The sequence below is a fragment of the Brassica napus genome, chromosome A7 (assembly GCF_020379485.1).
Source record: "Brassica napus cultivar Da-Ae chromosome A7, Da-Ae, whole genome shotgun sequence".
Classification (NCBI taxonomy): Eukaryota; Viridiplantae; Streptophyta; class Magnoliopsida; order Brassicales; family Brassicaceae; genus Brassica; species Brassica napus.
This window is the reverse complement of record NC_063440.1, coordinates 13,008,954-13,035,923: the sequence shown is the minus strand read 5'-3', so window position 1 is coordinate 13,035,923 and position 26,970 is coordinate 13,008,954. Positions and strand designations below refer to the sequence as shown.

Below are 26,970 nucleotides of genomic sequence, written 5' to 3'. Positions count from 1 at the left end.
AGGGCCACAAATATTTTTAAGCTCTATTATTATTAATTTTTAAAATTTTCATGATTATTAAAAGTATTTTTAAAACAAAGTGTTGATTTACATGTTTTTATTTATTTTTGATTAAAATATTTTATATCATCACTTTTATAACACTATCTAAATTTAAATCTAATACATGAATATTAATAAAAACAAAAAAAAAACAAGAAAATGGAGTGGGTCCAGGCGGTCGCACTGACCGCCCATAACCGGCACTGTTCCTACATAAATTGCATTTCATGAGTTTTCAGAGTTGCAATTACACTGTTGCTATCCAGGAATTCAGAGCAATATATGTAAGAGAGAGACTATGAGTCAACTAGTTTGCTACGGCTACGTAATAGTATTCCCAACACAGTCAGTAGTATACTAGTATCTTATCATCTCTCATATACCATCACGTCCTATTAACATCTACGATAAATGATTTTTGAATCTCAATCACATTACGAACATGGAGCTGTGTCTCACAGTGTGAAACAATGTCATGTTCAGTCAGTTATATATGTTTGATGTAAGAAAATACTAGTAATACGTACATAATGTGTGTAGTTGATAGAGAGGATAATTAAGGAGGAAGGAGATGGATGTACCTGAGGCCCAAAAGTAGAATGAGATGCTTCATCGGATTTTGGTCATGTGGATGCATCACGGTCTTGACAGTTTCCGTATATTTTGTGAAGTTCGGCTCTTACTAAAGGATAACCCTCACTGGCTATCTTCTTGCTCTTCTATACGACCAGAAAGTTATAGTCTTGTTAATCAGTCTTTCCTTCTGGTTTCTCTAATGAATATGTTGAACAAATATGCACTATATTTTAAGCAAAAAAAAAAAAAAATATGCACTATATTCTCCAAGAAGCAAATGTCAACATACTTACCTGAAGATCTTCCCCAAATTTTTTAACCCCCTGGCCCTTGCACGAAGATCTCTCTTGGCAGTGGGAACTTGAAGAACCTGAGTCCAAGTTCTAGAAGGCTAGGAAAGTATTCTTAAGGTTTCTTTTCAGTGGCTGAACTGATGTTCACTATATAACCAACACTACAACTTGTAGAACCTGATATGAATGATCTTGATGAAGTTGCCTTTCTTCCTAGTTCCTATGTCACTAACCTGTTGCAGCTGTCACTTGGGATTTGATGAGGTGACCTTTCGTCCAAAACCATTCAGCAACAAAAGGGTACATCGAGGTATATATCTTTCTTCCCAAGCTATCTTTCACCGCTTGTCATACATATACATATATATCTGATTGTGTTACAACGTTTCCACACCGTATGCTGTTGAAGAATAGATATATAAGGAGGTGAGTCTGCTTTCTTTATCACAGAAATGGCATTGATTGAAAGAGAAAGTATGAATTATGAAAGGAGAACAATATGCTACATAACATGTTACCTGCATTTGAGAGTCTTGCTACTTCAGCTTTAACATTGCTAATAAATTGTCTTTGTTCGTGACATATAGGTTGAACGTTGAGGCGGTCCTTAAGAATATGTGCAAGCTTCTCTTCTCTTTCTTTTCTTCTCAACAGCCTGAAACCAAAAGCAATCTAACATGGTTAGCAAATAAGAATAAAAGGGTGAATACTCTATGTCCAAGTGCAATGTCAAGCACAATTCTTTTATCCCTTCTAATAATCTAAACAACTGTCTCTCAGGAACAGATTTTTAACCTTCTCAACAGAGTGTGAGAAGAGTTAACAAAATTTAGATATGGTTTCTCATGTTTCGTGGTTGATGTATGTCAGAAAGGGAAGGTAATTAAAGGCTTTTCATTAAGCAGGACATATTGATAGATGATAAGTTCACCCTCTTTTTTTCTATGATCATTTTAGTATCAATCTGATCCCTTTCAGAGAGGATATAAAGTGAAGCCATTGACACCACATCAAGCTGCCCTATGTATTCTTCAAAATGTTCACTCCCATAAAGCATAGAAAATATTGCCGCGGGATCAATGATCTCACTGCAAGAATGAACAACACAAGTAAGAACTGAAAACTAACCAATTTCTTTGGTGACATGATGAAGATCCATGTCCCAAACTCCATATGATGCAAACAGCTGAGTCACTTCTTGGAACTATCACAAGAGAACAAATAAAATGTACTAACGTTTGAATCCCTGACTTCCAACATGTTCTTATCATCAAAACATAGAATCACATGTACTGATTCTTTTAACAAGATATTAACTGATATTCGTAATTCCTGGAAACGCCATAATTAACCAAATGTGAATGTCGTGTTTGTTAAGTCATTCAAACATCTCTCAACTAAATGCACACTCTATGATCTCTCAACATTCAGAGCGAAATGAGATCACGTAAGCTAAATCATGACTTCAATAAGCCACTTTCGCACCTTATATATACTTTTCAAATTACGTTTGTATGATCACATGTTTTAGACATTCATATATCTGAAGAGTCCTGGTTCACATTAATTATTTTGAATTTACGTTATGAAGAATTGCAAACTTTTGTACTCTTTGTATTTTGCGCTTTAACCACATGCATTGATTATCTAAAAGAAAATTTATATACATGAAGTCCATGAAAAGAAACGGCAACGGATTTTTGGGGGTTTGGCCGAAGCTCGCGTTTTGTCACGTAGTACTTGTCGTTTTAGCATATGCATAAAGCTAAACACAAATACGACGAGACGTGTGAACAAAAGGCTGTGCCGTCCGTATGGTTCTAATACAAATTAGAAAAGCTGGACCATGCTCGTCTCATTTGTTTATACCGATTTGCTCTATTCATTTTCTTGCAACACTGCGAATTAAAATGAGTGAATTTAATTATCTTACATAAGGAACACACTTCAAGCAAAGACAAATCTCTTAAGGTTAAGTTTGTTTTTGAGCAGTATGTTGGATTTTGGAACAGTTATGTTTGGAGTTTATTCGTTTTGATCTATACGTCGGTTTAACTATTTTGACATATGTTAATTAAACTAAGATAAAGATCGCATGCAAGAAATTTCAAGAAATAAGGAGGAACGAAAGGCATTTAATATTTCAAATTATCTTTAACAAAATATAAGATTGTCATTGATGGCTCCTATGACCTAAGATATGCGTTTAATTAATTGCCTCCAGCCCATGAAGTTGTGTCGAGAGTCCACAAGTAAATTGGCTACATTTCCTTCTGTTTTGGTTTGATAAAAGAGAGAAAAGTTTCTAATAACAAAAAAAAAATTGTAGAAGATAATTATAAAATCAAAGGGAAATTAGGGATCATCAGAAACATGTTGGGGTTAAATCACAGGCTTAATGATTTAAGAATCACAATTACCATCATTATCTAGTTATATAATTCTCTCTTTATTGCTTTTACTCTTTGTTATTTATATGCCTCTTTATAGTTGTAAGTTTTTTTTTGATGGTTCACACTCTTTTGTCAGATTTCTATCGGTACAGCATTATTTCCCGTGATAAAAATGATGGCACCTTTATTTCTTAAACCATTTACTATAGTTGCTTATTTGCTTACAGAGAAACCTTTCTTTCTATAGATCAGCTGTCTTCCAATCTTATTCTTGAACTAATAAACCATGAGATTTATACCTCTCTTCTATAAATTTACTTCTTCCAATCTTATTCTTGAACTAATAAACCATGAGCAGTGTTAGTTTGGTTCAAACAAGAGTAATCAATCTGATCTAGATATGTAAGAATACTGTTTTTATATTAATTTTTTGAAGCATACAAGATAGAAGATAAGAGTCTAGTTAAACAAATCCAAGAAAGAAAAGTAGTTATAGGCTTAAACTAGTCAAAATGTTTTTTTTTATATGCAAACTTGTACCTGGTACTCATAATTCAAACTCGAATAATTTTCATTTCGTTGTTAATTCAGTATAGTTATGGAAAATTTTAACAAATAAAAAAACACTCCTCAAAATTCTCAATCTTCTCCATTTATTCAACACAGACACATAAAAGTAAAACAGACAGACACTCACTCCACACTTTTCAAAATACTCTTCTCTTTCTTTCATCTCTTCTCCCTAAGCTCCATAGGCACACTAACCTCTCTTTTGACCTACTACGAGTGAGAGAGAAGCCTGCAAAGATAAAAAGGGAAGACATCATTGAAGTTCTTTACCTCTTTTTTGTTCACAATCTCTTAACCTAGGCTTCTCCCCATTTCAAGCAAAAAAAATGGTTTCATATCAGAAACATCTCTCTTCCTCCTCCTTAATGCTGGTCTTCTTCTTCTGCTTCCTCTCTCTCTTTTCCCGTCCTTCTCTCTCCGCCACGTTTCTCGTGGATGGTGTCTCTGTCTGGAAAACTCCCGTTGTCCATGTCGGCGACTCCGTTAGTAAGTGTATTTTCAAGTAGTCCTTTTATTTCTCCTATTTTGCTAGATTTTCTCTTAATTAACGATTTTTTTTTGCTGTTGGTTCTTATTCCTCCAGTTTTCAGACACAAGTACGGATACGATCTCTACATCTTCAGGACTAAAGATGCATTCAATGTCTGCAACTTCACTCAAGCCACTCTTCTTACAAAACATAACTCCACCTCCTTCACGGTATATATATTTCTTTTTCACATTCACATTTCTCTTAATTCGTTACAAATTTTGAAAATAATCTGGTTAATTGCTTGAAAGGGTCTGAAATTAATACGGGTTCCTCTAAAATTTCATAAAGTTTTGATATTTACTAGTTGCCCTTTTTCCTCTCTGTTCTTGAGATTGACAAAGAAAAGCCTATTCCTCTGTTTTCCTAAGTTTCATGTCTGAAACCCTCTTTTCATCATTAATTTAATAGTTTCAGTGGATTAGTATTAAATATAACTTAAATCCAATGCTTTGTTCTGACAAGAAAAAAAAGTTAACTTGATTTTTTTTTGGAACACACCGTTAAATTGATTAAAGAGTCATAGTTTTATACACAAAAAGTCATATGTTCAAGGCTCAATGATAATCAAATCTTCCTTTTACATTCTTAGATTTCGAAGTTTCAAACCTAAACATGTTAACTTTCACTCTAGTAATCTTTGTATGGTTCCTTAATTCAAATGCAGTGGTACCCATCAAGAACAGGCTCTTACTACTTTTCTTTCAAGAACAACACATCTCATCTCAAGACCTGCCAACTCAACCAGAAGCTCTCAGTTCAAGTCATCCTCGCCAATGCATCTCCACCGTCACAACCACCAACACCAGCAGTCGCTCCTGTTCCTGTCTCGGAAGGAGGAGTGGTCTCATCATCTCCTTCTTACCCATGGCCATTAGGTCCAAGGGAAGGTTCAGCTGTCTCTCCGGGACCATCTCCGTCAGAGATCACGTCGGTGTCGGTACCAGGAGACGGAGTTCCGTTCATCAACAGTAATCCGGCTGTGCCACTTCCCACCGGAGATGTCGACTCCACTTCCATTAACCCTTTGCCCACCACTTCCAAAAATTCAGCACGTCAGGTACACTCAGTGCAACAACAATAAACACACATAAATATTATATTTTCTTTTCAATACGAATTGAATTTATTTATAGGAATGTTTGATGTTGTGTGTGTGTGCAGGTGATGATGATGACAGTAAAGCTGAAGCTAGTTTTGTCTTGTGTAGCCATGTTTTATCTACTCTAGAGAGAGAAGAAGGTTTTCTATAGCAGTAGCTTTACAAGGGAGGAATGATTACGTTTTCTGATCTTAATTGCTAATTACAACTTAAGGTTAATCTTGTAATCATGCATTCTCCCTTTTGCTCTTATGGTTAGGTGGTCTCTTGTGAGAATCTTAGGGCGATGTGCTATAAATCAATGTTGTTTGTTTCTTTCTAATCTCTTTGTGGTCTCCACTAGCTACTCACTCAAATGTCTCAGATTTCTTTTCAGAATGTATAGCTTGCTTTAGTCGACCTGTACTATACACTGACATTTCCTTTTAGTTTTAATTTTAATTTCGGATTATAGAATATAGACAGATATAGAGGGAAATTAGATTTAAAATCATTTGAAGATTAATGTGAACAAGATTCTGTTGATCTTTTGGAATAACGGGATGAATAAGACATTAAATTAGAGAAATAGCCGTTATATTTCGTGAATACATGACGACAAGCAATTGACTTAAGACAAAGAGGAAGGAAACAAATGGAACTAGCCGACCGTTGAGTAATGAATATGCACTTGTGACTTGTGACAAAATTTAATTAAATCTTGTTCTTAAAGAGTACAATTAGATAAAATAAGAAGCTTCGTTTTTGTATGAAATTGCTAGAATTCAAAAAAGGTATATGCTCATTATTCATTAAAAACAAAGAATTGAAACTTGGTTATTATGTAGATTTAGGTTTGTATTCTTATACATTTTATTTACAGAACTCAATAATCCAGCAGTGATAAGCCTGGCAAACGAATTTGCAATGGTTGAAGCCAGAAGCTGCAGCCAAAGCTTCAAACTCAGCTCGTGACCTCTCTTTCCCACCGGAACATTGGGTGAACATCAACATGTCCATGTCAAAGGCAATGTTTGCGTTGATGTCACCATTCTCTGCATCATCAGGAGTGACTAATTCTATGACAACAACTTTACCGTTTTCTGGTAGTGATTTCCAACAGTTTTTAAGAATTTTTACACAGTCTTCATCAGTCCAATCATGAAGTATACGCTGTAAAACAATTAAAAACCCCAAAGTAAGTACAAAGTAATAAAAATGTGTTAAGATAAAAGAGTTGTTGAACACTTACTTTCAAGATCATGGCATCTCCAGTTGGAACATCCACAAACATATCTCCGGCCACATGTTCTACACCATGGTAAGAAGGTGCTTGTGCCAAGGCACAAGTCAGATCAAAATTAATACCCTTAATATGAGGGTATTTAGAAGTAACAACACCAAGGGTGTTGCCAACTCCTCCTCCTACATCAACCAACACTTCCACATCTTTGAAGCCTTCGTAGACTTCAAGAGCCTTCTTCACAACTGCAATTGTGAATCCGGTCTGGTTAAAGAGCTTGCTGAATCTCTCATCTGTTCCCATATAGTCGAAGAATTTCATGCCACCATGTGCACGGCCAAATGCATCTCCTCCTTCTAGCACCACATCTTTCAATTGGGCCCTGAGAAAAATGCGTATCAATAAGGGTAAGATTTATTGTATTTAAACTGAATGTTGTAGTTACTTTCAATCTATGAATAGAAAATTACCAGGTATTAAGGAAGACGCTGTCAAAGTTGACAATGACTTGGGAAGCAAGGGATCCAATGTCTTGAATGTTATCTTTCAAGAAAAACCTACAAATTGGCTCGGCTCTGTAGACCCTCTCGCCCTTTCCAGCTTGGACCGTATCACACTTGACCATGGAATAGCTAGCGAGTAGACGAAGCATCTGGTCCAACAAAACTGGCGCCCCTGGGTTACGAGGTGTGGTTGGTAGCCTAGATGCTATCTCTGAAGGTGAGAGGAACACAGAGGCGGCGTAGAGAGTGTCAAAGACACCGAGCTCAAGAGCAGCTTTGAGAACCATCGGAAAGGCGGCAGCATTGGCTAGTCTCACGGCCATCAAACCCAGTTCATTATCATCATCAATAACAATTTGGGTTTTGGGGTCAGAGCTTCCGGTTTCTTCAAAAAGGATTCCCATTTTTTTTTCTTTTAGCATTTTTCTTTCACCGTCAGTTACCACACTGATTAGAAGCAAATATATTGAGAGAGAGAGAGGCTGATGTTGTGTGTTTTGTTCTATGTAGTGTTTGAGTATGATGATGATTTGATGGATCTTTGTTACTTCTTTTTATAACCAAGGCTTATTTTTACTTATTTAATTTCAATTAATAATACTGGTGGTGTGCCGGTCCATTTGGCTGGCTGAATAGTGTCTCTAAGTAAGAACCATTCTTGGCGGCTGAAACAGTCTCTCTAAGTAAGAACCAGTCTTTGTTTCAAGTCAGTTGGTTTATAAAGTCAATGTTCAAAAGAGAGATTTACTTAGGCTGTTATGCAACTGGATTGTTAATTTTTGGAATGAAATGATGTGGAATGTCTTATTCTATTAATTCACCATTTGACATGAATTGAATGAAATATTCATTCCATCAATCCACAAAAAATAGATAAATACAAAAATGAATGATTCTAAAACAAATTTGGTTATAAATGAATGAAATGAATACGATTCTATTTTTTACTGTATTCCATTCTTATAATTTCAATTTTTTTCATTCCATCAATTTATTCATTGTTTTACCAGTTACACCCTAAATTAATCACTGTGTCAACCAAAGAGTGTGTTTTAGGCTTCGAATGGTAGATCGTTAATTGTAACAAAAAAAATTACATGTATTTTTTTTTTTGGACAACAATCTTTACATGTATCTATGTATCTTTTTTTGTTCTTCAATTTGATCGACATAATATTATAATATACTCGAGAAAACGCAAGCTGCCACTTGATTAGAACGATTACAACATAGGAAGGCAATATAAATATTGATTCTTCAGTTTGTGAGTGTAACATTACGTTGACCTTTATGGCCTCCATCATGAGTTGTCCTTCCAGGAAGGTCACAAGAATTTGGATTGTCAAACTTCATTAACTATATTATCTAGGACTCAATGATCAGAACATAATTTAGGATTAGTTACACCAATTAATCATAAGATACTTGAGTTTTTTTTTCTTCTAAAAGCAGCCTTATAATGGACCAAAATAAGTAAATTACAATGGTTCAGTACCGGTGCCAGTCGCATCCCTGGTCCGGTTTATTGACCGCCAAGTCAGGAACAATGGCCTGTCTATCTCAGCAATGGGGAGTCAAAAGCATGGAGCTCTTTTGCAGCGATGGTTTTGCTTCACAAGCATAAATTTCAAATTTTTATGTCGGGTGTAAGGCTATCTTTTAGTTAAAATGTTCAGTTAAACAAAATCAAGTTACACATGATGTACCAAAGCTTTTTTCTTGAATAAATTTAACATATTACTCCAAAAAAAAAATTACATACGTTACGTGTGCGACCTAAACTGCCTTTGTTTTCGCATGGTTATGTAAGGGAGGCAATGAGTGGTTATACAAAGAAAGTTGCATTTTTTTTTTTTGCAAAAAGATAATAATTCAAATAAATGACATCACACCAAAACAAACTTTAATATTTATTTTCCTCCAAAACCATATGCGAGCATGGTATTTAGTTAGTGGTTTTGTTTCATATTTAAACATATGATTTAATATACTTAATTTTTACTTATCTTAATTTCAACTTATATAATTCAACCTTATCAACTAACTTAAAGACATGATACACATCCTAAATTATTTCGTTATGAACATAAGAAGATCCATGCTACGAACATAGAAGCCAAAATAATAAAACGATAAGTTTGGAGGAAACATAACTGTTTTGCAGATTTATTCATTAGCGAACAAATAGAGTTATTTATACAAACTGTATAATTATCTAAATAGTTTTTAGAATAAAAATCTAATTTACACATAAATATTAATTTTCCTAATAATTACAATGAAATACATTCCACGTGATTTCATAATTTCGAATCTCTTAATTATATATTGTGTATGTGGTGCATAATAAAACGTTCGGTTCATATTTCATAAATATAGATTGTATATATGAGAATTGTATATGCTCTTTTCTTTTGGTACAACCTTTGTTTCCAAAGGGATTGTTCTTGAAATTGGCTAACAATGATTAACTTAAATATATCTTTGGTCAGATAATTTTTTTATGATAACATTCTATAGTTATGAACAAGCTTTAGATTCTTCAACCATTTTCAATAATAGAAATTTTCCAGGATTTAGTGTTTTGTCATTTTATAGGTTCATTAAGCTTAGATTCTTCTCTTTTTAATTTATTAATTTTTATTCTATAACATTCAATTTAAGTATATCACTGGCTCGTGGGTCCAGCTCGGTGGCTGAATAGTATATGTGGAGAAAAACTAGCTTTGCATAGCTTTTGGGGACGATGATTGTTTCTACATTTGTAAGAGTAAAAGGTGGGTAAATCTGAATTCAGTTAATTAGAACTAGTTCCTAGAGAGTAGAGAGACAATGATAAATTAAATATTTTTATTGCTTGAAGCTGTATTACAGCAAGAAGACGAATTGAGACATTACATTGGATTAACCATTAATTTAAACCTTTTATTTACAGAACTCAATAACCCAGCAGTGGTAAGCTTGGCAAACGAATTTGCAATGGGTGAAGCCAGACTCTGCGGCTAACGCTTCAAACTCAGCTCGAGATCTCTCTTTTCCACCAGAACATTGTGTGAACATCAACATATCCATATCAAAAGCAATGTTCGAGTTGATATCTCCACTCTCAGCACTATCAGGAGTGACTAGCTCTATGACAACTACTTTACCATTTTCAGGAAGTGATTTCCAGCAGTTTTTAAGAATCTTCACGCAGTCCTCGTCAGTCCAATCATGAAGTATACGCTGCAATTCAAAAACAATCAAAAGAAATAAGTACGAAGTACTACATACATACGTACTTGAATATGTGTTATGAAAAGAGAGTTACTAAACATACTTTCAAGATCATGGCGTCTCCGGTTGGAACATCCACAAACATATCTCCGGCGACATGTTCCACCCCAGGGTATGAAGGTGCTTGTGCCAAGGCACATGTCAGATCAAAATTAATACCTTTAATATTGGGGTACTTGGAAGTAACAACACCAAGAGTGTTACCAACTCCTCCTCCCACATCAACTAAAACATTTACACCGTTGAAGCCTTGGTAAACTTCAAGAGCCTTCTTTACGACAGCGATGGTAAATCCGGTCTGGTTAAAGAGCTTGCTGAATCTCTCATCTGTTCCCATATAGTCGAAGAGTTTCATGCCACCATGTGCACGGCCAAATGCATCTCCTCCTTCTAGCACCACATCTTTCAATTGGGCCCTGAGAAAAATGCGTATCAATAAGGGTAAGATTTATTATATTTAAACTGAATGTTGTAATAACTTTCAATCTATGAATAAAAAATTACCAGGTATTAAGGAAGACGCTGTCAAAATTGACAATGACTTGGGAAGCAAGGGATCCAATGTCTTGAATGTTATCTTTCAAGAAGAACCTACAAATTGGCTCGGCTCTGTAGACCCTCTCGCCCTTTCCAGATTGGACCGTATCACACTTGACCATGGAGTAGCTAGCGAGTAGACGAAGCATCCGGTCCAACAAAACTGGCGCCCCTGGGTTACGTGGTGCAGTTGGTAGCCTAGTTGCTATCTCAGATGGTGAGAGGAACACAGAGGCGGCATAGAGAGTGTCAAAGACACCGAGTTCAAGGGAAGCTTTGAGAACCATTGGAAAGGCTGCAGCATTGGCTATTCTCACGGCCATTAATCCCAACTCATTATCATCATCGGTAGCAATTTGGATTGTGGGGTTAGAGCTTAAGGTTTCTTCAAAAAGGATTCCCATTTTTTTTTGTTAATGATATTTCTTTCTTCTCCTTCAAGGTGCCTTGGTGATTACACTGATCAGAAGCAAGGGAACAGAGAGATAGAGAATGTGTGTGTGTGTGTAGTTGTTTCTTATGTGTAGTGTTGAGGATGATGAAATGATGGATCTTGGTTTCTCCTTTTTATAGCTAAGGCTTAGCCTCCTCTTTCTTTCTTTAATTTATTTTATTATATCGTCGGCTTGCCGATCCATTTGGTTGGCTGAATAGTCTGAGTCTTATGTAGAAAAGTAAGAGCCAGTTTTGGCGGCTGAAACAATTAGATTTTGTTTTTAAGTTAGTTGGCATTTTTTAGTAGAAGTCAAGGCATTTTAATTTCAACACTATGATGCAACCAAGTCGGGATAAGTAAAATATCCATTCAATTCGTCATATGTTTTTATTTGTTTTTATTCTAACAGAAAAATAAAATACTATTTATTAAAACTGAAACAAATAACAAATACTAATATTTTTTAAAAATAGATATTCGATCCGGTCCGTTGTATATATATAAAATTATATAGTTACTATATTTATATAAGTTTTAGAATAACTATATTTATTTAAAATGATTATCTTAGACATTAGAGTTTTAATAGAAAATATTCTTTTTTTTGTAATAGCATATTATTATTTTATATTATTGCAAGATTATTTATTTTTTAGTTTTTACAATTTTATTTTAGTAATAAAAATTAAATCAGATTTTTTTAATCTGAACACCAAATATTCGTGTATTTGCAAATCAGATTGAATCCAATCAAATAAATGATTATTCAGACAGAACAAATCAAATCAAGAATACCTCTAAAAATTAGATATTCGATTCGTATCCACGTCTACAACCAAGTGACTATATAAGTTCATCTTATACATGTTTGCAGAGTAACATAACCTATAGAAGAAAATCTTGGGAAATCTTCAGTTTGCTAAGTATTTCGTTCTTCACTTTGACCAACATGATAATATTATAATACCCGAGACATGCGTATGCAACTATGCATGACTCCAACTTTATCCGGACGAGTGTGACTAAGGAAGGGGGCAACCATTTGGTCCATCGAAGCGAGTGTGTAACATCACAAGTGTCCTTTATGGCCTACATCTTAATTTGTCTATCCTTGGAGGAAGTTCACAAATTGCTGTCAAACTTCATTAATTATGCCATGTTGGACTTAGTCAGCATATACAAAACTGAATTCTTTTGTTTGAAGTAACCATATAAAAGGATTTCTCCACAAAAAAAAAACATAGTATAAAATAACAAGTTAAGTTACAAATTAAGTTGGTAAATGTCCAAACGATATTCTCTATTTTTCTTAAGAAAAAAAAAACAAAGGCAGTATAGCTAATGTATAGACGGTTGATAAGAAGGTTTCATATAATATCATGCAAATGTATATATGCTTAAATTTATGAAATAACAAGAAGATAACATCTACTTTTAATTTTTTGTCCAAAACCATATAAAACTAGGTGTTTCGCCCGTACATACATGCATAAATATTTTATACGTTTCATTTCATATTTATATCAATCTAAATCTAATATGTAAATATATTTTTAAATTTAACTAAAGCAAAGAATATTATCTCATGTTTTTTTTGCAATACTAGAAAATCGAACTTTAAATTAGAGAAGTAACCTTTGTGTGAGTCTTGTGAGCTCTTCAAAAGGAATTTCATGTGGCTAATTAACTAGATAAAGTTGGTTCTCAAAGAGTAAAACAAAAAGCTTATTATTATTTCACATTTCTTGAACATACACATACACACAAATGTATAATCATCACAAACAAAGAATCGGAACCAAGATGAAACTAACATTTAAAGAGGTTTTATTTTATATTTTACACATCTTCTTTACAAAACTCAATAATCCAACAGTGATATGCCTGGCAAACGAATTTGCACTGGTTGAAGCCAGCAGCTGCAGCTAAAGCTTTAAACTCCGCACGTGACCTCTCTTTTCCACCAGAACATTGTGTGAACATCAACATATCCATATCAAAGGCAATGTTTGCGTTGATGTCACCATTCTCTGCGTCATCAGGAGTGACTAATTCTATGACAACAATTTTACCGCTGTTTGGTAGTGATTTCCAACAATTTTTAAGAATCTTCACGCAGTCTTCGTCTGTCCAATCATGAAGTATGCGCTGTAATACAAAAATAATACCATCAGTAAGTACAAAATACTAGTATACATACGCTGTCAATAAATATGAATGATAAGTTGATGAACTTACTTTCAAAATCATGGTATCTCCGGTTGGAACATCAACAAACATATCTCCGGGGACATGTTCCACCCCAGGATAAGAGGGTGCTTGTGCCAAGGCACAAGTCAGATCAAAGTTGATACCCTTAATATGAGGATACTTGGAAGTAACAACACCAAGGGTGTTACCTACTCCTCCTCCCACATCAACCAACACTTTCACATCTTTGAAGCCTTCATAGACGTCAAGAGCCTTCTTCACAACCGCAATTGTGAATCCTGTCTGGTTAAAGAGCTTGCTGAATCTCTCATCAGTTCCCATATAGTCGAAGAGTTTCATGCCACCATGTGCTCGGCCAAATGCATCTCCTCCTTCTAGCACCACATCTTTCAATTGTGCCCTATAATTCACATATTGATAAGATTAAGATTTCATAACCGTATAAATAACGATTCTAACATTGATAACATGAAAATTGTTACTCATTTAATTTTGAAAATTACCATGTATTGAGGAAGACGCTGTCAAAATTAACGATGACTTGTGAAGCAAGGGATCCAATATCTTGAATGTTATCTTTCAAGAAGAACCTACAAATTGGCTCGGCTCTATACGCTCTCTCGCCCTTCACGGATGAGACCTTATTGCACTTGACCATGGCGTAGCTAGCGAGTAAACGAAGCATCCGGTCCAACAAAACCGGTGCCTCAGGGTTACGTGGCGTAGTTGGTAGCCTACTCGCTATGTCGGATGGTGAGAGGAACGAGTCGGTGCGAGCGGCATCGGCGTAGAGAGTGTCAAAGACACCGAGCTCAAGAGCAGCCTTGAGAACCATGGGAAAGGCTGCGGCATTGGCTAGTCTCACGGCCATCAAACCCAACTCATTATCATCATCAATAACAGTTTGGGGTTTAGGGTTAGAGCTTAAGGTTTCTTCAAAAGGGAACCCCATTGTTTCTTTCTTCTCTTTCAAGGCACCGTACACTGATGAGAAGCAGTGAGAGAAGGAGAGTATGTGTTTGTGTGTGTCCGTTTTGTAGCGTCGGATATAATGATTTAGTATATTTCTGATGCATCTTGGATTCTCCTTTTATAGCTAAAGTTTAGATATTTTTTTTCTATTTATTTAATTTCATATAAATTATTGTTGGCTCGCCGGTCCATCTTGGGCGCTGAATAGTCTCTGTTAGAAAACTAATAACCAGTTTTGGCTGTGATATCTTGTTTCAACTTTCAAGTCAGTGGATTTAGTCAGAGTTCAAAGCTGAGATTCAATTAAAATTTACTACCATTGGCGGGCTATTAAAAATATATCCTTTCTAAATCATCTGTTCCAAGTCTACAAATTAGTTATTATAAACAGCAATTATTCTAAATTAATTATCTGTTTTGTTGTTTATGTATTTGTTCAATTTGATCGACATATCAATTAATTTAACACTACAACGGTGCATATTATAGCAACCACTTGATCACGACAACTACGGAGTGAGATTAGCAAAAGACCAGTGCTTCTTGGATACTAAATTAATTTATTAATTATTTTCCTCTATTATTCCTATTCTTGTGTTATTTCCCTTCAATCTCACGAATAAATATAAGAAAATATTTCTAAAAATTAAATAAAAAATATTTCTTAAAAACAAGGCCCTTTGACAAAAGCTCTAACGTATATGCCCTGCATATTTCGAACAGCCATTATTATTTTTAAATCGTTTCAACCTTTCAGATATATCAACTGGTTTTTGTCTTATTTATTGTCAACTGGAATTGTTTTATTTATTTAGTTTTAAGTATGAAAGATGGTGACCTTAATGATTATCTCATTCGATTAGTCAATCTTGTAGATATAGTAATATAGGCCGTTGCTTAATTTATGCTCGTATATTATCGGCCCCCTAATAAGTTCAGCCCATTTATAATAAAGCCCGTTTGTGTTAGTCCCAAATAAGTTTCAAGTGTTCTGTCGACATGAAATGACAGTGAAGAATTGTAATTTGATTAGTTAAGATCTAATAGAAATGTTGTTAATCATTGCAAAAACTCCTTTCAAGCCTACAATTTTGATATATTCAATTCTCATCTATGTGAAGCACATATTAACTATTGACAACTTAATTAGTGCCGTCTTAACTAATAACAATAAATATACAGATTTATGTGATTTAGCGTCTCATGAGTAAGCTCGGAAGGACCACACGAGCAAAATTGGAATTCATATCCATCGGCATCAATATAAAAGGCATGCCCAATGACATCATTTTCACTATACCTTGCAGGTTTTACCCATTAGAATTCTAAACTTCTATATATGTATATATTATATGTGTATATAGTTGTGGAGTATTTTATTTAAGTGGAGAACTCTTCCTAAAGTTTCTTAAAGTTTTGTTTTAAGTTTTGTTCCACAAAATAATGGACTCACAACTACATACACACATACAATATATACATATACATATATGACAAGTTTAGAACACCAATAGGTAGAATTTCCATTGGAGGTTTTTAAAAAGAGTTCTCAAAAGAACCAATAAAAATAAATGAGATAAAACCAAAGAACAGGAGCTTAACTAAAGGGTTTTAGCACCTCGTACGTGTCCTCTTTGTATTGGTCTTCTCTCTCTTCCTCATCGTTGTTGCTCTCCTTCTCCAAATCCGTCCATGAAAGTTCGAATTCTTTGAGTTATGTATTTATTTGAAGCTTGTTAAACTCCTCGTCGGAATTGAAATTGAAATCACCTCTCTGCACTTCCTCCATGAATCACACTGAATCGCCGATCGGTAATCAATCCGTAAACCCTAATCATTCGGATCCCACCTCGGCGTCTTCTTCCACGACTAGAGAGGAAGGGCATTGTCGAGATGAGAGCAGGAAACGGAGAGCTGGGTTTGGGGAAGAGCAGGCTCGTGTCCTCGCCACGTCTCTTCGTCACGTGGTGTAAGTATATTCGTTTATGAGAAAAAGATCAAAATAGCATTAAATCAAGTTTTTGTTCCCAAACTAGCATTCAAGGGGTGGGGTTTAGAGTTTAGAATTTAGGGTTTAGGGTTTAGAGTTTAGGTTTTAGGGTTTAGAGTTGAGAAGTGAGGTTTTGGTGATAAGATTTCAAATTTTGAAAAATAAAAAATTTTAAATTTTTCAAAAGATAAAATGCTATTTTGGTCATTTTAGTTTTTGAGTGCTAGTTTTGTGATATAAACTTAGAAATGTGCTATTTTGAAGATTTGCCCTCGTTTATCTTTAATGTGTTTTGTGAGATTCTGAAGCCGAGGTTAGGTTCAGAGGCGTGCCTACAGTGTATTAAAAAAGGCATTCGCCTCAGGTCCCCGATTAATATGACTGTTTTTAGGGTCCCAAAATTTAAAATAATTTTTAGTATAGTGGTTTAGACTTATTTAAAAAAAAACATTTCTACGAAAATTAATTAATTCATTTTTTGAATTCATGTATTTTTTTCTATATGACATAATATAACATATTTACGTTATAAACTTATTCTTTTACAATATTAGACTTGTGTATTTGGTGAAAATAATATATCATATTAGAAAATTATTTTTATTACGATTGTAAATAAATTTATTTTTAAAACTTGCTTTAGGCCCCTAAAACTCTTCGCACGGCACTGGTTAGGTTGGACGGAGGAAGCAATGATTGCAGGCTCCAGAGACGTTGGTGTGTCTCCTTCCATTGTTGGGTCTTTCTCCAGGAAAGAAGCTGCTCTTGTTGAGGTAAATGTCACTATCTCGTTTTGCTTACCTGATCTGTGATATCTTACCTGATTTGTGTGTCTCGTCTCTCTCTCTCTCTCTCTTTGATTAGTCTTCTGTCCTTTCCAAAGTCTGGACAAATCATTGTTTGATTCCAGATTCTTTTTTGTATCAGGGAGAAGACGGAGATTCATGGGTAATAATCATATCATGCTCTACTTAGCATATGTTATCTTGCTTCTAGGGATTATCAGTTCATCCTTCAACATGCAGGTATTTTTTATTTTCATTTTAGCTCCTGGGATTTAATCATTTTCTAGCTGTTGAGTTTGATTTGCCTTTGTTTTCAGCGTTTACTCTTTGAAGCTACATGTTAAAAAAGGATCAAACTTGGTCTTGATTTTTTGTCTAAACCAGGGTGTTGCAGGCTTGCAGCTCACCTTTCCCAGCAGAAACTGACTTCACGAATACTTCAGGTTTTCATCTTAAACCAAACCTATTTTAAGCATTTTTTTCTTAGATTCTCTAATCTTTCTTGTACCTTTTTTTTCTGGATGAGATTGTAAAGGAAGTGAATGAGAATCCAAACGATGGATGGAAAGCTGCTCTCAATGATCGCTTTGCTAATGCCACCATGAGTTTTATGATATCATCTTATCTCTTGAGAGTATCAAAGTCTTTTGTTATTTCTGTAGAAATACAAAATTTATCATTGTTCCTGAATTTTGAACATGGTGTTGTAGCCGGTCTACCTTTAGACAAGAACGTAGTTAGAGGTATTAATATTTCAGATGATTTTCTAGTTTCCTCATTTTAAAAACTAAAATCAAGATGTGTTGTCTCTCAACTCTCTGCAAAATAAAGAAAAACGGAACCATGTTTAACATTGTGAAACTAGATGTATCCGCAAGGAAGGATGTCTCATCATTTCAGGGAGATGTGTGTTGGAGACCATTTTGCTGTTAAGGGATCAAAGGTACTCTTTTATCAATTCACATATCTTGCTTACTTGATATTACAATTCAGTTTGTTATTCTATACTTTTTCTTAAATTTCGAAACTTATTTGTTGTTTTGTTTCTTTTTTAACTTGGCATGGAAGGTTCAAGTATCAGCCAGGTCAGTTTAGGGCATTTGGAATGCTTGCTGGAGGCTCAGGCATCACTCCCATGTTCCAAGTATTTCTCGTATGTTTTATCTAATTATATGCAAGAGCTGCTTTTGAGTTAGGGGTTGTTTGTCTGGTTTTTGCGTCAAATTCTATAGGAAGTTTTACTTTGTTTCTTTCATGTTTGTTTAAAATTTCTAATTATAAATTTGTATTTCTATTTTTCATATGTTTTTATGTCATATTTGTTTAAATATTATGAAATCCAATAATTTATGAGTTTTGTAATATTTAAATTTAATAATTCAATTTCTAAAAAAAAAAATTTAAGAATCTCATAAGGGTTCTCCCATTGGACCTTCACACAACTAATTACATTAATAGAGGTTCTAAACTTCATAAAGTACACAATGAACTATTAAATTAAATTTAAAAATATATTAAGGGCTCTAACCAATGGAGGTGGTCTAAGGGATTAGTACATGTTCACATTATGTTTTGGATCAGTATGTTTTATGATTTCCATATTGGTACATAATGTACGTGTTTTTTAACATTTCTTTTAATAACAGAAGTATAAAAATCGTCCTAATTCAGATTCAAATAAAAAAAAATGCAATCTTGCAGTTTTGTGATTTAGTGGTTTTTACCATACAACCATATCGAAAATTATCCACAATTAATTGGAATGCGCGCGGTATGTGAGAGAAAATAAATAACAAATTACTGCTCACATAGGTAAATGATGATATTAATATCTATATATTCTTTAACATTACAAGATTTATGAATATATATATCTGATAATTCCAGTGATCTGGCCATGAACCCAACTAATTCCAGAATATGCCCAACAACGATTTTTAGAAAGGGCTAGCGTGTTTTTGTATTCGGTAGTAGTTGAATGAGTTTACGTCTTGTCCTCTTATCAAATCAACTACCATTAGCCGTTGGGTTTCTTGATATATATATATTATATACTTTGGGTTATACAAATTCAATATTCGCGAATGTTTAAATGAGCTGGCATATACGTACGTAGGCGACTACGTATGCATGCATTCATCTGAAGAAACATAATACGTAGATTTGTAACAAGTGGTGATGATGGTGATGTGTAGTGCTATTCGTGTGGCAACCACACTCTTCCTCTTTCTTTATGTTATATATCCAACTCTTTCCATTATTTTATCCCCATACAAAATGTATTTCTCAGTGCTCTCCAATTCATCAATCCTTCTATTTTATTTATTTTATATAATCAAGAAAAAGTAATCTTTTTGTACGTTCATTATCTACTATCAATTTGTTGTTTATGATTTTAGCTTGCAGACGGCTCTCTGGGTTTAAGAATGATAATGTGAAAAGCATCTGATTCAACTTTAATCCCCTTCATATACATAAGCTAGTTGGATTATACTGTCCAATATTTAATTTGTCCATTATGTGTCCGTCTTTAAGTAGTGGTGTATACATTAATCCATTCATCCTAATGAATCCATCTTTTATTAAATATATAATGAACAGAAGATTCAGATTATGATTACACTTATCAACCAGCGCCCTATCAAAATGTATGTGTATATTATCCATTGATTAAATTTGGTCAAACACTAATAAACTTACAGAGAACGGTTAACAAATAATACAGAGAGTTTGTGTGCTTGATAATATCTCTTTTTGTTTTGGGTCATTTCTTTGTCGAACAAAAGTATAATCAACCAACAGAAAGTAAAAGGAAGACAGAGTTGTTTTATTTTCTCTTTAATAGAAAAACGCTTTCACAGGTTCCGTGTAGTAAGAAAAAGGAATAAAAAGAATAATAGAAGAAAATAAATCAGCCGACCACTATTTTTTTTTAAGTTTGTATAATTAAACATCACAATGAATAATCTAAGAATTAAACAAGGAAGTAATAAAATGTTATCACTTGTTTTATTTACTAAAATATGAGAAAATCTGAAACTTTGAGAAAGCTCTTTATTTATTTTAGGCAGAAATGGATTAACCACCAATCAAACCCCGATTGAAATTCTACAGTTTAAAACAAAGTAAGAACTTTAATACGAAGCTCTTTTTATTTTACGTTGATACACACTTTCTTAATCTTTTTGCTCCATTAATCTTTTATTGAGTAAATTTGCTCAAAATACTAAAGAAATTAGATATTAAGAATCTGCCTAACACAATAAAACTTTGAGGGACATAGTGATGATAGAGTGAGCAAAACATTAAGATAAAGATAGTGCCCAACAATGTGTTTACCTAGATCACTAAATATGGTATATTGTGTGGTTAGGGAGTTGCAAATAGTCTAATTAATTAAAGTATTTTCGGAATTTGAATATGGTACTTTGAGTCAATATAATAACATGTAGAGTATTTGCCCTCTCTACCCATACAATTTACCATTTTTAGTGATCTACCTAAACACACTGTTGGATACTGTCATTTTTTTATATGATCATGGTATCTCTATCGAGCATGAAAACTATTGTAAATATGATCAAATCTGTAGGAGAGATTTTTGCAAATGGAGATAAAATTGTTATTTTGCTCGTTCCATCATCACTATTTGCTCTAAAATTTTACTGTGTTAGACAAATTCTTAATATCCAACTTCTTTTAGTTAGTATTTTGAGACAATTTACTCTATGTACTGCCAAAAGAAAACCTATTGTGTCATATTTGTATTGGTAGTATATAGAAAGATGACGAACTAAATCCTTATAAGTTTAACAAAACTTTGAATAGTGGTCAGCAGACTTCGTATCTTATTTAATACCACCGGTAGGTCACCGTTTAAGAAGTTGGGATTTCATTTTTATTTAATTTGTATCATATTTTCTCTCAAGAAACATGTGCATGGCTATGATTTTACCAAAAAAAAAAAATGTGCATGGCTATGAATCATGAAGACGCTAGAACAATTCATAGGAGCTCCAGCTGGAGTGCCCGCCCCTGGGTTCGAGCCTTGGCCACTGCGGAATTTACATATGGGCTGCAGCATCCGAGACCGAAGACCGTTACACGGTGAGCCACATGGTGACGCCCTGGCAGCGTCCTTGCTCACTTCGGTCTCTAGTCTGGACCACCTCGGTGGGGCCAGGATACTCGGTTAGCAAAAAAAAACAATTCATATTGTACGTATGCATACCCATTTCGGTCTCACATGTCTTTTTATTTTTGACCTTCGCGAATAAAATAAAGTGGCAAAATACACAAATCCCTAAGAAAAAGATAAACCAGAAAACAAATGTGCGTGGTTTCATATTTCTTTTCCGTTGTATTTCAATTATTATTAATATTATGTTTTTTTTGCTAGAAAAGTAGTTAGTTTCAATTGAGATCGGTTTTAGGGTATATTTATGCCAAGTATCGTATGCTTTAACTTTACCGATCGTACGCGGAAATCCACTTTAATTATACGTCTACAGCTTTATTTGTTCATTTCAAACATGCAATCACAGTGCCAAAACAGTTAGATCTTTGCTAAATTCAATATTCTAGTGCTTGAAAAATAAATAAAAAATATAGAATGCTAAAGTACCATCATTACACTAATTTTATTTTCTATGCAATGTCTATGCATACAAGACAGCAGTGAGAATAATAATATCAATAGTAAACTAGTAATCACGAAGGTACCATCATTACGCTAATTCCATTTTATATAGTGTTTCTAATTATATTTAAGACACGATATATTTTTCAAATTCATTTATCGAATAGAGGTCATAATTCGTCGGTGTATATGTCGCTCTAACCGTAACAAAGAAACTCAGTTTCACAAGATAAACAATGTGCCAATCTACTTTAATTTTGTTAAAGAAAATGTCTTATTCTATATAGAAAATATATAATCTCCTCTATAATTTCCATTAAAATAGAGTAACTCTATTATAGAGTTGGTTTTGCTCCAATGGTTAACTCTATAATAGAATGAAATATAGAAAAATGTTGCTTTTTACTCTACATTACTCTATTTTAATGAAAATTATAGAAGAGATTATAGAGCACCATTGGAGATGCCCTTAGAGATACTGAAGAACAAATTGATTCTTCACAGTTTGAGTTCACTACATCATCTCCAGCCATTGAATTTGGTATGCACATAGAAGTGATAACCATGTTTTTGTGTGTTTGGTAAGAAATATTCAAGTTTTGAAGATTATTAATGAAGGTAAAAAACCAGAACTAAAAGTTAAAGAGGTCCGTGTTACTTAGTCCACATTTTGGCCAATATAGTAAAATTATTTCTTTAACTGGTGGATATGATCCACATATATTAATTAGTCAAGCTCTATGTTTGGTAAACAAAACTCTTTTTTTGAATATGTAATTAATGGAAACAAATTCAGTAACAAGATGAAAACAGAGGTAGTGGTTAATTTCCAGTCCAATTTGTCCAATATAGTAAAAGTACTTCCATTAGTTGTGATGATGGGCCACATATATGAATCGTCGACTCCACCACATAATATTCTTTATTTTAAATAATGTTTCACACGAAATCTCTCCATAAATAGAACTCAACCTAAGCGTGTGTTCTCCACACTTCAGCAAACGTTCTCTTATCTTCTCATTTCAACTTACAAAAGAAAGTAAAAGAAAGACCAAAATCACTATGGAGTCCCACAACGTGAACAACAGCTTGAACGTAGACATGGAGAAAGACCAAGAAAAGGTTTTCGACTTCTCCAAAAGAGCTCAGTGGCTACGAGCCGCTGTGCTCGGTGCCAACGACGGTCTTGTCTCCACGGCCTCGCTTATGATGGGTGTCGGTGCGGTTAAGGGAGACGTTAAAACCATGATGTTATCTGGTTTTGCCGGTTTAGTCGCCGGAGCTTGTAGCATGGCGATCGGAGAGTTTGTCTCTGTTTACTCTCAGTACGACATAGAGGTGGCTCAAATGAAGAGAGAGAACGGAGGAGAGATAGAGAAAGAAAAGCTTCCGAGCCCGATGCAAGCGGCTGCTGCGTCTGCGTTAGCGTTTTCTCTTGGAGCGATTGTGCCTTTATTGGCGGCTGCGTTTGTGAAAGAGTATAAAGTGAGGGTTGGAGTGATTCTGGCGGCGGTGACGTTGGCTTTGGTTATGTTTGGTTGGTTGGGAGCAGTTTTGGGGAAAGCACCGGTGGTTAAGTCATCGGCTAGGGTTTTGATTGGAGGATGGTTAGCTATGGCCGTTACGTTTGGTTTGACCAAACTGGTCGGATCACATGGTATGTGATAGTTTTTGTGTGTGTGTGTGTGTTTACATACGTGACCGAACCCTTCTTCATGTTTCATGCAACCTACTTTCAGCGGTTACGTTTCTTTTTATGTAAGAAACTTTGGAGTCTATGGATTCATGGCTTGTTTCTAGATTTATGTAAAAAAGCCAATATGTTTATAAATCTCTCAAATGGCGTATTTCTTAATAGATAAATGGCGCGTTGAGTTTTTTTAACACTTGTAGCTCTAATAGACAAACGGCAAGATTTCCGTAAATTTACTTCCATTTTTTTTTTTGTCAACCATTGTATTGATTCAGGCCCAATGGCCAAACATTGCAGAGTATGAACTATTACAAACGAGACCCAAATGAAAATAAAGTACAAAGAAGCTCAATTTAAAAATCGTAAAGGAGATCGCTGTGTAATTGTTATCCTTCTACGTGGCGTCAGCTGAAGAAACAGAAGACACGTATAAGAGATACGTGTTCTTCATGCAATAGGGCATGTTTAGTCACCGTAGTTCGCCGCCGCCTGTGCATCGAGTCTCCATCTTTTGCTTCTCAACATGATCAAGGATACCTCTCTGTAATCATTCATATCTCTGAACTCCATCATTCGCTTCATCCTTTGTCTATGTAGAGACCTCTCCATCTTCATGGATGATAACTCGGGGATTGTTCGATTGACCAACTCAGAGATTTTTACCGGACCATCATCTACTTAGAGAGGATGCCAGTTCTACTAATCTCCTTTAAAGTCCATCGAAGTCAACTCCTACATCATCGCTTCCTCTCCACAAAGATACTTTACCAAAGCAATTTTATTGGCTTTCACAGAGTACACGGTAAAGATTGACTCTTGAAAGAAAGGATTAGATGCATATCCTTGGAGAAGGAACAGATTGACTACACAACAAATGATATTACAGTTTTAATTGCGAAAGAGGAGAAGGTAAAACCGATCGGAAACGATCAGAGTTTATTAACCACAACAAAATCGCCTAGCGAAGATGAGTCCGACTATGCGGAAGTATTGATCGATTTATTGATCGAAGAGTAATTCGCCTAGCGAAACTTTAGAAATATGATACAACAAACCAAAAACAAAAGAGTATGGTAACCGGCGGCGAAAGGCCACCGGCCACCGGAAACAAGCTTTTGAGTTGAGAGTTTTTTAGAGAGAGGTTGGAGAGAAGAGGTATTAATTATAACAAATACGAAATAATAATGTAAAACAACTATACTTCCATTTGCATTCTAATTTTACTCGAAAAAACTGGTAAAATACATGCAAGCAAAGTTTCATTTTTAATATATATTAGATGAAAGCGTAATCATGAATATAAAATTTTAATTTTATTCAGACACCAACATAAAAAATGTATATTTTTTGGTCAAAACCTCATCCGCCAAAATACCACTTAATTTGTTGGTAGTCATAACCCGTTAGCATTTATAACTACATGACATCTACTAGAGCCTAATTAATTAAAATTTATCCGTTTCATTGTTGCCTGCGAAAATAATGTGTTTGTGAATGAATTTATATTCAAATTTTGAACTCTTAGACTAGAAACACGAATGAGTTACGTTCCAAAAAGAAAAAAAAAAATCACCACCAAAGATCAGAAACTTTAGAGTTTGATCATGTTCGACCATAAACAAAGCTCTTCATGACAAATCAATGATCTCCGAAAGAAAGAAAAATAAAAGAGAACTAGTTGTTGAATCTTTGTCGTTTTCAATGATCTCATATGTATTACCGATATGTAAAACCAAGAGCACCTGCAACATCAATTCTTAAGGATAGTTTTTAAGAAAAAAATAATTAAATAATCAGTGGATTCCATAAAAAACGAAAGATTCAATCCTTAAAATATCTAAATAAAGATTCTTTTTTAGTGAATCCTTACACTATTTGTAGACTCCCACAACATGTGTCAACCTGCAATTGGTTGATATTTCTTTTTTCTTTATATGAAAAAGAAAATAAAATAATAATTAAAAAAACAAAAATATTTTTTCTAAAGACTCTGATTGGGTATCACCATTGGAGATGCTCTAAATTTTATGCTTGGTTTTGGGACGAGATTGCGTGTAAACTCTCACATCCTCGTAACAAGGGAAATGGAACTTTTATAAAATGATAGAAACAGATATATCTCCATATACAAAATATACACAACCAAGTAACCAACAAATTACCATTAGAAAAGCAATATAAAGATACACAAGGTAAATCCTTCAAGTAAATTATATGATATCCAAAAAGGTAAATAAATCTTTTAAATTTTACTTTCGTTTCGCATGAAAGTAACATCACTTGGAAACTATATCAAATTAAATGTCACAGCATTCAAGCCACAAGAACACAACCAAGAGAAGTTATATTCAAGTTATTTTCTGTTCACACTTCTTTTTAATTTGTTACTGGTGCTTTAGGCTCTTGCCCAGCTGTTTACTAAATGCTTCAGTTGGAGCAGGAGACGACTCGTTTGAACAGTGCATGTCTCTATAGGTCAAACAAACACTACCTTTGATTCCTAACATGTGGTAATAACATTGACAATATTCTCATATGGACCACTAGACATCAAAATAATCTTACACAACCTATTTTAATCTGAAAAAATTACGTCAAGACATACTTTTTCTTTCTTCTTTTACATTTACACATACTTTGAACTGATCAGGTACTTTTTTTTTTTTTAAATATCTAAAAAGTTATTTAACTTAAACACACCCAAACAATGTATCTTCTCTCTCCAATTATTCTTTTCGTCTCTTCTGCCTCTCTTTCTTCCGCCTCCTTTTTTCCTTCACCCTTTCCATTCTCTGCTACTAACAACATGTCTTCCTCCTCTTCTCTCTCTCCATTCTTTACTCATTATGTATCTTTTTCATATTGTATATTTGCAATTTGATTGATTCCTAGAATTTGACTAGTTTATTGATCGATTAGTCCAACTAGTATCATGGAATAATATTTATGTTGTATTATTCCATCGATTGGTCCAATTAGTTAGCTTCAGTTGTATATAAAATATTAGATTTTGGATCATATACAAATTTTCATATGAATTAGTATTTTGGGATTGTTGTATTATTATGTTACAAATTCATATCATATTGAAGAAGGAATTTTTTAACTTTTTAAAAATAATTTTTGAGTAATTTGATATGAGATATATATACACTCTTATGTAACTCTATCTTATGTATGGATATTTTATTTGGATCCAAA

General features: G+C 34.2%; 5 protein-coding genes, 1 long non-coding RNA gene and 1 pseudogene across 7 annotated transcripts; 3 read left to right on the top strand and 4 right to left on the bottom strand.

Annotated features, from left to right (window-relative positions):
* Positions 1-213: 213 nt before the first annotated feature.
* LOC106355249 lies at positions 214-2,095 on the bottom strand (annotated as a pseudogene).
* A 1,894-nt stretch (positions 2,096-3,989) lies between these two features.
* Positions 3,990-5,953, top strand: LOC106356419 (early nodulin-like protein 1). The gene is made up of 4 exons (XM_013796177.3): positions 3,990-4,360; positions 4,458-4,573; positions 5,071-5,463; positions 5,568-5,953. Exons 1-4 carry the CDS (start codon positions 4,201-4,203, stop codon positions 5,631-5,633), a joined length of 735 nt encoding a protein of 244 aa, XP_013651631.1. The 5' UTR covers positions 3,990-4,200; the 3' UTR covers positions 5,634-5,953.
* Positions 5,954-6,226: 273 nt separating this feature from the next.
* On the bottom strand, positions 6,227-7,781 carry LOC106356418 (indole glucosinolate O-methyltransferase 1-like). Its single transcript, XM_013796176.3, has 3 exons — positions 7,198-7,781; positions 6,737-7,109; positions 6,227-6,657 (listed from the first exon to the last, which is right to left on the bottom strand). Exons 1-3 carry the CDS (start codon positions 7,650-7,652, stop codon positions 6,358-6,360), a joined length of 1,128 nt encoding a protein of 375 aa, XP_013651630.1. The 5' UTR covers positions 7,653-7,781; the 3' UTR covers positions 6,227-6,357.
* Positions 7,782-10,063: 2,282 nt separating this feature from the next.
* Positions 10,064-11,674, bottom strand: LOC106358205 (indole glucosinolate O-methyltransferase 2-like). Its single transcript, XM_013797956.3, has 3 exons — positions 11,011-11,674; positions 10,550-10,922; positions 10,064-10,455 (listed from the first exon to the last, which is right to left on the bottom strand). Exons 1-3 carry the CDS (start codon positions 11,445-11,447, stop codon positions 10,156-10,158), a joined length of 1,110 nt encoding a protein of 369 aa, XP_013653410.1. The 5' UTR covers positions 11,448-11,674; the 3' UTR covers positions 10,064-10,155.
* A 1,517-nt stretch (positions 11,675-13,191) lies between these two features.
* On the bottom strand, positions 13,192-14,788 carry LOC106356417 (indole glucosinolate O-methyltransferase 1-like). Its single transcript, XM_013796175.3, has 3 exons — positions 14,194-14,788; positions 13,718-14,090; positions 13,192-13,627 (listed from the first exon to the last, which is right to left on the bottom strand). The coding sequence occupies exons 1-3, from the start codon at positions 14,640-14,642 to the stop codon at positions 13,319-13,321; spliced, it is 1,131 nt and encodes a 376-aa protein (XP_013651629.1). The 5' UTR covers positions 14,643-14,788; the 3' UTR covers positions 13,192-13,318.
* Positions 14,789-16,907: 2,119 nt separating this feature from the next.
* Positions 16,908-18,738, top strand: LOC111199458. Of its 2 annotated transcripts, none has more exons than XR_007314935.1 (5): positions 16,908-16,970; positions 17,328-17,425; positions 17,580-17,677; positions 17,822-18,380; positions 18,506-18,738. It is a non-coding gene; the product is annotated as an uncharacterized LOC111199458 (long non-coding RNA). The 2 variants fall into 2 exon arrangements; XR_007314934.1 differs by having other exon boundaries at positions 17,755-18,380.
* Positions 18,739-23,046: 4,308 nt separating this feature from the next.
* LOC106358204 (vacuolar iron transporter homolog 1-like) lies at positions 23,047-23,955 on the top strand. Its single transcript, XM_013797955.3, has one exon. It carries the CDS (start codon positions 23,139-23,141, stop codon positions 23,739-23,741), a length of 603 nt encoding a protein of 200 aa, XP_013653409.1. The 5' UTR covers positions 23,047-23,138; the 3' UTR covers positions 23,742-23,955.
* The last annotated feature ends 3,015 nt before the right edge of the window (positions 23,956-26,970 follow it).